This window comes from Mandrillus leucophaeus, unplaced genomic scaffold (assembly GCF_000951045.1).
Source record: "Mandrillus leucophaeus isolate KB7577 unplaced genomic scaffold, Mleu.le_1.0 Scaffold12, whole genome shotgun sequence".
Lineage (NCBI taxonomy): Eukaryota > Metazoa > Chordata > Mammalia > Primates > Cercopithecidae > Mandrillus > Mandrillus leucophaeus.
In genome coordinates, this window is record NW_012100320.1 from 3,257,270 (window position 1) to 3,267,559 (window position 10,290).

The 10,290-nt window shown below is 53.8% G+C and overlaps 2 protein-coding genes across 2 annotated transcripts in view; one reads left to right on the top strand and one right to left on the bottom strand.

The window, feature by feature from the left end:
* The window catches only part of RASL12 (RAS-like, family 12), a 19,591-nt gene extending 14,310 nt beyond the window's left edge, over positions 1-5,281 (bottom strand). The window contains exon 1 of the mRNA XM_011968121.1: positions 5,208-5,281. Coding sequence (XP_011823511.1) covers positions 5,208-5,274 — 67 coding nt within the window. The 5' untranslated portion in view covers positions 5,275-5,281. The remainder of the gene's footprint in view (positions 1-5,207) is intronic.
* A 1,675-nt stretch (positions 5,282-6,956) lies between these two features.
* KBTBD13 (kelch repeat and BTB (POZ) domain containing 13) lies at positions 6,957-10,060 on the top strand. Its single transcript, XM_011968135.1, has one exon. It carries the CDS (start codon positions 6,957-6,959, stop codon positions 8,331-8,333), a length of 1,377 nt encoding a protein of 458 aa, XP_011823525.1. The 3' UTR covers positions 8,334-10,060.
* Positions 10,061-10,290: the final 230 nt, after the last annotated feature.

A 10,290-nucleotide genomic window follows, 5' to 3' on the forward strand; every position in this document is an offset into this window, starting at 1 on the left:
ACCGCCGGGCTGGGCCTCGAGGACCTGGCCCGTCACCCTCCTGAGTGTCCCCGGACCCGGCTGGGAAGGAGCAGAGAGAGGGAGCCTCAGGGTTAGGGGGAGAGAGGGAAAGGATGTTTGCACTCTTCCCTGAACCTCCCACTCAATCTCTTTTCACCAGCAAGAAAATCCACCCCTCCCTTTGTTCTACCAAGCCAGCCCCGCCTCCTCCTCCAGGAAGCTTCCCGGGTTCAATTCCAAGCCTTGCCCTTTCTTTAGCTCAGCCTTGGCACTCTATATTCCCAATCACATTATTCTGCCCTTTCCTGTGAAGACTCCAGAGGCCTCACTGCAGAACCCATTCAGAATCCAGGCTTCTGGGAGAGGCGGTGGGGCGGAGAGAAACCCCTTACTAACATTTCAGGGCCAGTATGGGTTCAGCTTCAAGAAACCTAATCCATTCTGAATTACTGTCTCTCCCTAATGGGAGCTAATGAGTTGCATGTGTTTGTGGCCTGTTGTGTAAATGGGGTGTTTGTTCTAAAACCTGGCACTGCCTCTTGCCTACAGCAATTCTGGGATTGGTGGTGAGCCTGGCATGGGTCACCTGGTCATTCCCCTTGGGACTCAGGTTAAATCTGGTCATACCAAAGACAGGACAAATGGCCCACACCACAAACCTGTACACTTAGGATCTAGTGCTAGCTCCTTCCCTAGAGTGATCTTGGGCGAGTCACCTTGCTTCTTTGGGCTTTGGTGTCCCCATCTATAAACACTAAAGGAAGGGGAAAATGAGGCAAAATAGAGAGTGACAGAATCAGCCCTGGGCTCCAGGCCTGCATACATTCTAGAACCCTGTGAGGCATCTCTTCTGGAGTACACACCAGGTTAGAGTGGGGAAAGGCACGGGGGCCTCAGAGACCTCTCACGGCAGCCCTTCTCCTTCCCCTTCCCCCAGATGGTTAACTCATCTACCCACCCACCCACAGAAGAACCATGGAAAACCAGGTGTGCAGGCAGGGCCCAGGGTCAGAGTTGGACGGTAATAACGACTCTTCAATGAAGAACAATTATTTTCCTGGCCAGGACATGAATATTGACTCAGCCTAGTTGTGTTTTGGGGAAATCATGGTAAACCAGCTGTGTTATTAAGGTATCGGGTGGAATTTGTTTAGGTTACACTGTCAGGCCAGAATTAGTCACACAGCTAATGGCAAGGGTTTTCCTTTGAGTTGTAGGAGTTGAGAAAGTGGGATCCAAGTTCCAGTCACATCCCTGGGCTGGCCCCGTCCTGTGAAGACAGACTGGTTCCAGATGGGGCCTGTGGGGATAGAATCAATCTCAATGGAAGACTGCTGGAGACAGGGCTAGCTGTGGTCCTGCACGGGCCCAGCTGCATGTAAACCTAAGCTCTGCTACTTCCCAGCTTGTGTGATGCTGGGATGTTACTTGGCCTCTATCCGGTCTCAGTTTCCTCATCTTTAAAACTTGACCAACCAGGAGATGGGAGCTGCAAGATTCTAGCTCAGTCTGAGGGTGAACTCTGTAACCATCTGACTGTCCATAGTTAGAAGGGAGTGTCTCTGGTGGAACTGAACCCCTCTCCCCTGACACTGGCAGCAACCAAGGGGGTGACCACTGCAAGGAAGTGTCGTAGAGGAGACTCCTTTGTGACTTGCATGATGCAGTAAGATGACCCTTATTTCTCTTCCAGTTCAGAGATTATTTAGGCTGGTGGCCAGCTGGTTACTGGGGCCCTCAGCTGTTACAGCTCATTTCTCAAAGTCTGCCCCTCCTCTGAGGCTTAGGAGGAAAACAGTGCCCACCTCATGGCTGTGACCCATCCCTTTCTCCATCCCCAGTTTCCTCAGCTAGGGGCTGCTACTGTCAGACCCTGGAATAAGCTACTTTGCCCTTCCGGGCCTCAGTTCCTCATCTTTAAAATAGGGACAAGCCTGGGCAACATGGTGAAACCCTGTCTCTACAAAAACATATAAAAAATTAGCTGGGCATGTTGGCGTGCACCCATAGTCCCAGCTACATCAGAGGCCAAGGTGGGAAGATAGCTTTAGCCCAGGAGGCAGAGGCTGCAGTAAGCCTGTATTTGTGCCACCGCACTCCTGCCTGGGTGACAGAGTGAGACCTTGTCTCAAAATAAAATAAAGCAGGGACAATATCAAGAAGTATATTAGATAACATGTGTCCTATCCAGAGCTTGGCCCATGTCCCAAGAAAGTAGAGGTTAGTTCCGTCTACTCCTCTGGATATAAATAGCACACATTTCTCATCCACCTACAAAGAAGTCACAACCATTTAGTGACCAGAAGTTTGTACACTTCAGATCAAGAGAGAGGTTATTCTGCTAGGGCAAGTAACCCAACTCTCCTTACCCTCTACCACCAACCCCCATCAAGGGTCTCATAGGAGGCCCCCAGGCACTCAAAGTCTAGAGGATGTGGCACCAAGCCCAGCAGTGGGCATACAGCAGGTGCTCAATAGATATCTCTGTAGTGAACGACTGGAGCAAATATAGGTCCAGACATGTAGGGCCTGTGAGGTTTTTCTGATGGCAGGACCTACCCTTGCCACCCAACCCCCAGGAGCCCTTTCATATAAAGCTAAGCTTTTGGTCCCCTTTTGTGATGTGGTTGCCTCTTCTGGAGGCACAACATGACAACCACTTTTGTGGTTGTTGAATGATAAATTCAGATGTCAAAGCTGAACAAAAGGCAGATTCAAATTCCACTTTACAGATGAAGCATTGTAGCCTGAAGAGTTTGGGTAGCTTTTGTAAGTCAGTGGTGGCACCGGTATCAGAGCCCAGGCAGGAATCCTGACTCCCAGTCCAGTGCTCTTCCTCCTCCAGGTCCAGGCAGTACAAGCCACTCACTACTCTATGTGCGGAAACACCTATGTGCATGAGTGGGAAGGGCCAGGGCATTCCCATCAGACTTCAAAGAGTGGGGGTGTCTCCCAGGGTAAGGGTTATATCTTTTCTATCAGACCGGAGACTTCCACAGGTTAGCGCCCCAGAGAATCTACTTAACAGACGCCTACTGTGTGCCAATCACTGTGAACACAGGGATGAACAACACTGGGTCTGCGCTCTAGAAAGGCTCAGAGTCTGAGGCAGGTTCCTTTCTCCTTTCTTTGCCCCCATCCCCAACCTCACACAGTGTGGGGGATGCAGAGTGGAGAGGGAGGTTGGTGTGGGGTCGAGCAGGGCCTGGGAACTCTGTGGGCTGCCCACAGCCGGGATAGTTCCTTGTCCTCTCCAAATCCCAGAGGGACACTCAGTGTCCAGGAGGAGGAAACTCTCCCCAGCTGCAGGCAACACCCCACTGGGGCCTTGGGGGCGGGACCAAAGGGCTGATCCTCAGCCCAGCCTCAGGAAAACATGACCCACCACCTTGGATGACCCTCTCCCCACTGCCTGGCTGCTGGAGGTGGAAACTGGGTGTGTGCCCAAGCCCCAGCCCACTCAAGGCAGGGCTAGACTTGGAAAACATCAAGCCAAGAGCAAACTTCAGCCAAGAGGGGTTTGCGTTCCCTCCTCTTCCTGCTCTCAGGAGAGGGCCAGGCAATGGTTCCATCTGGTTGTGTCTGCCAGTTACTAGGTGTCTGGAACAGACCATTTGGGAGGGAACTGTGGTCCCAGGACTATGCAGCAGCCCCAGCCCCCTGGGAGTCAGCCCTTCTCCAGTCCTGTCCCCAGGAGAAGGCAACTGTTTCCCTGCCCTGAGGCAAGGCTAGTGCAGGTGAAGAGTGGCAGCTGGGGTCAGTGGGCATGGTTTGATTCAGGCCCACATCCCCATTCATAACCAAGGAAAAGCCCAGCTCATTTCTAAGCCTTTCTTTCCTCATCTGTGAAACGGGAACAGTCAGACACCCTTTCCCTACCACTAAGGCCACCAGCAAGGACACCGTCAAGACCCAGCACTGAGAGCCCACTGGTCCCCAAGATTGGGACTGTCATGCCTGCTGCCTGGACATTCCAGGCCATTCAGCCAATATCTGGCCTCGGGGAAAGAGAGAAGCTGGCAGAGGGCCTGGGATAGTATTCGTGGGGACTCCTGCCCACCCATCCTCCCATCTCCTCCTCCTCTTCCTGTCTGGTCCCTGGGGTAGAGAGTCAGAGATATTTCTGGCTGCCTCCTCCAGGCCTCTGGCTTCCCAGGCTCACACAAGTGGTCCCCACATCCCATCACTGCTTTGATGGAGTGAACTGGATGAGAGTTCCCTAGCAGGGGAGGCACATTCGTGTTGGTTCTGCAGATTCATACGTGAGGATCTATGCATATATATCCTAAGGGGGAGAGAAGTTCCCCTGCCTCTTCCCACCTTCTACTTGATCATTGCAAGCCCCTCATCCTCCCTAAAAAGGCCTGCAGGTAAGGATGGGACAGCTGCACATCTGAATGGCAGATACCATTTTACATATGTCTGGGCCTCAGTTTCCTCACCTTAGAATAAGGTAGCAGGAGGAGATAATTATTAAGCTCCATTCCATCCCAAGCTCCATTTTGGGACCCATAGTTTTAGCTGGTCACCCAGAAAAGTTCTGTGTAGTGGGAAAAGTGCCATGGAATGGGCAGCAGGAGGCCTGGGGCTGTCTGCCTCAAGCTACAAGACCCTGAGCACACCTCCCTCCACTGTAAGTGAAAGGATTGAACCATATGAGCCTGAGGTGCCTTCCAACTATGCCCTCCTGACACAAGGCGACTGCCCAGCATTTGTAGCACAGAGAGGCATCACAGCACAGTGGTATGGCCCAGCACTTTGGGAGGCCGAGGTAAGTGGATCACTTGAGGTCAAGAGTTCAAGACCAGCTTGGCCAACAAGGTGAAACCCTGTCTCTACTAAAAATACAAAAATTAACCAGGCGCGGTAGTGCATGCCTGTAATCCCATCTACTCTGGAGGCTGAGGCAGGAGAATCGTTTGAACGCAAGAGGCAGATCACACGAGCCTGGGTGACAGAGTGAGACTCCGTCTACAAAAAAAAACCCCCAAACCAACGAACCAAACAAAAAAAACCCACCACCAACAAAAATACAGTGGTATAGCCATACCCTCTAGCGGCCCCCAACCTTTTTGGCGCCAGGGATTGGTTTCATAAAAGATAGTTTTTCCACAGACGGCGGAGGGGAGATGGTTTCAGAATGATTCAAGCGTATTACATTTATTGTGCACTTTATTTCTATTATTATTTATATAATGAATACTTACACAACTTGCCATAATGTAGAATCAATGGGTGCTCTGAGCTTGTTCTCCTGCAACTAAACAGTCCCATCTGGAGGTGATGGGAGACAGTGACAGATCATCAGGCATTAGATTCTCATATGGAGCAGGCAACCTAGATCCCTCCCACACGCAGTTCACAATAGGATTCACCCTCCAACGAGAATCGAATGCTGCTGCCACTGATCTGACAGGAGGCAGTGCTCAGGCAGTAAAGAGGATGGGGAGCGGCTGTAAATACAGATGATGCTTCACTTCTCACCTCCAGCTGCACAGCCTGGTTCCTAAGGTCCGTGGCCCCAGGGTTGGGGACCCCTGCTTTAGAATCAGGTTGGCTGCATTCCAGGCCTAGGTGTGCCACTCTCTGGCCATGTGACTAAACCTCTCGGCACTTCAGTCTCTTCATATATGAAATAAGGCCATTAATTTCTAATTCATAGTGTTGCTATAAGCAATAAATGAATAATATCCATGGGGGGAGAAATAATAGTATCTACTCCTAGGATTGTTGCAAGGAGTTAATATAAAGTGCTTACAATAGTGCCTGACACATAATGCAATTAAAGTGTTAGCTATTATTTTAGGAAGCCCTTCTTCCCATCCACAGGCCTATGATCCCCTAGGCAGCCCCAACTCCTTTTCCCAGGATCTGGAGCATCGCAGCAAGTGTGGAATTCCCATTCCCATCCTAACTCAGGGGCTTTATGGGATGCTCATCTGCAAAGCAGGGTTGCTACCTTTTCCATTTTTCAGAGAAGAAAATTGAGACTCAAAAAGAGATTGGACTGGCTTAGAGTCAGGGTCAGAAGCCCAAGCCAAATTAAAACCCTGGTCCTGGACCCCAGTCTGGCCCAACGTATTTGCTCCATTTATGCCTTGTTCTCCAACTTGCCTGTCCCACTCCTCTGAGCTTAAGCGGTGAGATGGGTATTCATTCTGTCTCAGCGACTTCCTAGCTGAATGACCCCGGACAAGCTACCTAAACTCTCTCACCCTCAACCGGGATATTTCAGATGTTGTCCCAAGACTGTGAAATAGGTGTTGTTATTGGCCCCATTTAATTTTTTAATTTTTTTTTTTGAGGCAGAGCCTCACTCTGTTGCCCAGGCTGGAGTGCAATAACACGAGCTCAGCTCACTGCAACTTCAGCCGCCCGAGTTCAAGCTATTCTCGTGCCTCAGCCCAAGTAGCTGGTATTACAGGTACGTGTCACCACGCCCGGCTAATTTTTTTTTTTTCGTATTTTTAATAGAGACGGGGTTCCCCCATGTTGGCCAGGCTGGTCTCGAACTCCTGACCTCAGGTGATCCACCCTTCAAGGCCTCCCCAAGTGCTAGGATAACAGGCGTGAGCCACTGTTTCTGGCCTACTGGCCCCATTTGTAACGTGAGGAACAGTTAGGACACTCGCACGAGGGCACACAGCTGGAAAGATGCAGGAGAAATGGGTATCTCCCTAGCAGCCCTCAGTGTGCCGGCATGCTGCAGGTGCACGGCATATGGTCACTATTATTACCATTTCTTCTAAGGAAATGAATGACCACACAGGTCTCCAGATGCCCTCCGGGCCCGCAGCCATACAGCCTGCGGGCCACCACATCACATGAGCCGTACTATCTTTAGCCAGGGAGAGATATTTATAGCCCCTAGGGAAGTTTTTGCTCCGAGGGAGCCCCACAGTCTGTGGCGGGCGAACCCAAGTCCCCAGTGGCGGCCTCTGCCCCGCTGGCTCGCCATGCCACGGGGCCCGGAAACCCCTGTGCAGGTATGGGTGGGCGGCCAGCTCTTCCAAGCCGACCGCGCCCTGCTCGTTGAGCACTGCGGTTTCTTCCGCGGCCTCTTCCGCTCCGGCATGCGGGAGGCGCGCGCGGCAGAGGTGCGCCTGGGCGTTCTGAGCGCGGGCGGTTTCCGCGTCACGCTGCAGGTGCTGCGCGGCGAGCGGCCGGCGCTGGCAGCGGAGGACGAGCTGCTGCAGGCCGTGGAATGCGCCGCCTTCCTGCAGGCGCCGGCGCTAGCGCGCTTTCTCGAGCACAACCTCACGTCGGACAACTGCGCATTGCTGTGCGACGCGGCTGCCGCCTTCGGCCTGCGCGACGTGTTCCACAGTGCCGCGCTCTTCATCCGCGACGGCGAGTGCGAGCTGGCAGCTGAGCTGGCGCTGCCCGAGGCCCGCTCCTACGTGGCGGCCCTGCGGCCCAGTAGCTACGTGGCCGTGAGCACGCACACGCCCGCGCCCGGTTTCCTGGAGGATGCGTCGCGCACGCTGTGCTACCTGGACGAGGAAGAGGACGCGTGGCGCACGTTGGCCGCGCTGCCCCTGGAGGCCAGCACGTTGCTGGCCGGGGTGGCCACGCTGGACAACAAGCTTTACATCGTGGGCGGCGTGCGCGGCGCCAGCAAGGAGGTGGTAGAGCTGGGCTTCTGCTACGACCCCGACGGCGGCACGTGGCGCGAGTTCCCCAGCCCGCACCAGCCGCGCTATGACACAGCGCTGGCCGGCTTCGACGGCCGCCTCTACGCCATCGGCGGCGAGCTCCAGAGGACGCCCGTCAGCTCCGTGGAGCGCTACGACCCGGCCGCGGGCTGTTGGAGCTTTGTGGCCGACCTGCCGCAGCCGGCCGCCGGCGTGCCCTGCGCCCAGGCGTGTGGCCGCCTCTTCGTGTGCCTGTGGCGGCCGGCCGACACCACCGCCGTCGTGGAGTACGCGGCGCGGACCGACGCGTGGCTGCCGGTGGCCGACCTGCGGCGTCCGCAGAGCTATGGCCACTGCATGGTGGCCCACCGCGACAGCCTCTACGTGGTGCGCAACGGACCTTCCGACGACTTCCTGCACTGCGCCATCGACTGTCTCAACCTGGCCACGGGCCAGTGGACGGCGCTGCCCGGCCAGTTCGTCAACAGCAAGGGAGCGCTCTTCACGGCCGTGGTGCGCGGCGACACCGTCTATACGGTCAACCGTATGTTTACGCTGCTGTACGCCATCGAGGGCGGCACCTGGCGGCTGCTCAGGGAGAAAGCCGGCTTCCCACGGCCCGGCTCCTTGCAAACCTTTCTCCTAAGGCTGCCTGCTGGCGCCCCTGGGCCTGTGGCTTCGACAACGCCAGAACTGTGACCTCTGGGCCGGCTTTAGGAGGGAGGAGACGCCGCGACTCCTCCCTGAGTTATGGCTGAGTGTGTGAAGCCGGCCTTAGAAGTAGCTGGTAACTTTCCTCCTTCTACTGAGACACCCAGGTCTGGTGCCTTCTGGTGGTGTGGACATGTTCAAGCAGCTCAGGGAGCAGCGATGATGCCATCAAATCACTTGGGCTCTGCTGAGAGCTGGTGGGTCACAGTGTCAGTGAAAAGGGTAGGGGGAGTTGGGATTTGAATAATCCAGGCTTGTATGTAATGGGCTAGTGATTGAGCATGACTGGGAGTGACTTAAGTGATGTTAATCAAACTGCCTGTAGTAGGCAAGAATTAGGCACCTACTGTATGCCCAATACAATGTTATGCCTAATGAGAGCTGTAGTTGCCACACAGGGATCCAGGAAGCTTAGAGGATAACCGGAAAAAAATCTTAACAGTTACAGTACAACAAAAAGGTTTACACACACTTGTCTTGATCCACAGAGTTGAAGGCAACATGCAAAAAAATTTAAAACCACCTACAGTATAATAAAGTGCTGAAGAAATCAGGGCGAAGGGAAAATAGGAAGAGGAAAAATATATAACTCCAGAAAAGAGGAGAGTGTGCAAACTCTATGGAGGAGGTGAGCAGGATACCATTAGCTGCTGAAAGGGGAGGCTCAGACCGTAGAGGCTGAGAGCTCAGAAGAGAAGCAGGGTTGGGGAAGGCTGGAGCAGATCTGGAGGGTCTCTGCAAGTCCAGCCATACCGGCAGAGCAGCAGTAGTTGGGGCATCTGGAGAGGTGGTGAGACTGGGCCAACTTGTAGCAGATAGTGACTGAGCTGAGCCTGGAGTAAGACCTGTGGGGGTGAGAGAATTTTTCACGTTCCCTTTTGGGACCCTTAGGGGAGCACCCAGGTATAAGCCCTTGCCCACCCTGTTTTTGCCATCACCACAGGGGCAGTGGACTGTTAACCCACGTGACTTCAGGTGTGAGCCAAATCCTGCCTCATCTTCCTCGGTTGTAGCCCCTCCTCCACATTCTGCAGGTTTGTTCTCTTCTGTCCTATTCTGGCCTTCGCGATTCCCCTCACCGGAATGCCTTGTCTCCTTCTCTCTCCCTGTCAGTGCTCTACCATCCTATGTGCAGCATTGGCTGACCCAGCTCTTCGTTCTCCTGACCTGGGCTGCCTGCATTGCTCATTGGACCCCTGGCTGTAACATCATTGTGTGTGCACAACCACGTGTGCGGATTGTAAGGGCAGAGATCATGTTCAGTGAGCTGGGGGACTTCCCTGTCCATGATTAAAATGATGATGCCTTGAAAGAACCCGGGCTACAGAGGCCACCAGTTAGCAACCTAGTGCTGACCTCTGTTGTTGGATGAGGACTCTCATTCCTTCATCAAAATCCCCAGCTCCGGCTTTTGGGCAGATGCCTGTCCCAGCCCTCTCCAGCCTCTCCATGGCCTTGGGAAGACTTCTCTGGGTGGTCCTGATTGGTCTCCATCCCCCAGGACCTGAGGCCCATGGGGAATCTTGGCCTCATCAGAAGTGGAGAATGCAGTGTCGGCATGGCACCTCCGGGGCATGGAGGCTTGCTCCAGGGCTGCCCCAGCTGCCTCTTCTCTTGGCCTATGTCCCAAGCCTGGAGAATGCCACCCTCAGAAGCCTGGGACATTCCAGCTCTGGAGTAGCCTAGTCTGATAAGTCTCAACAATAAACCCTGACTTTTTCTTCTTGTGAATGATGTACAAGGTACTTTCACATCTGTCTTCCCCCTCCAGACCTACCTTGGGCCTGGGAGTTGGGTACCCTCTTCTTGTGGCAAAAACTGACCCACTGGCCCAAAGCCACACAGCATAGCAACAAGAGTTCCTCACTTGTAGTTCTATCAAAGTGTAATTCATTCCTTCCTTCCTTCCTTCCTTCCTTCCTTCCTTCCTTCCTTCCTTCCTTCC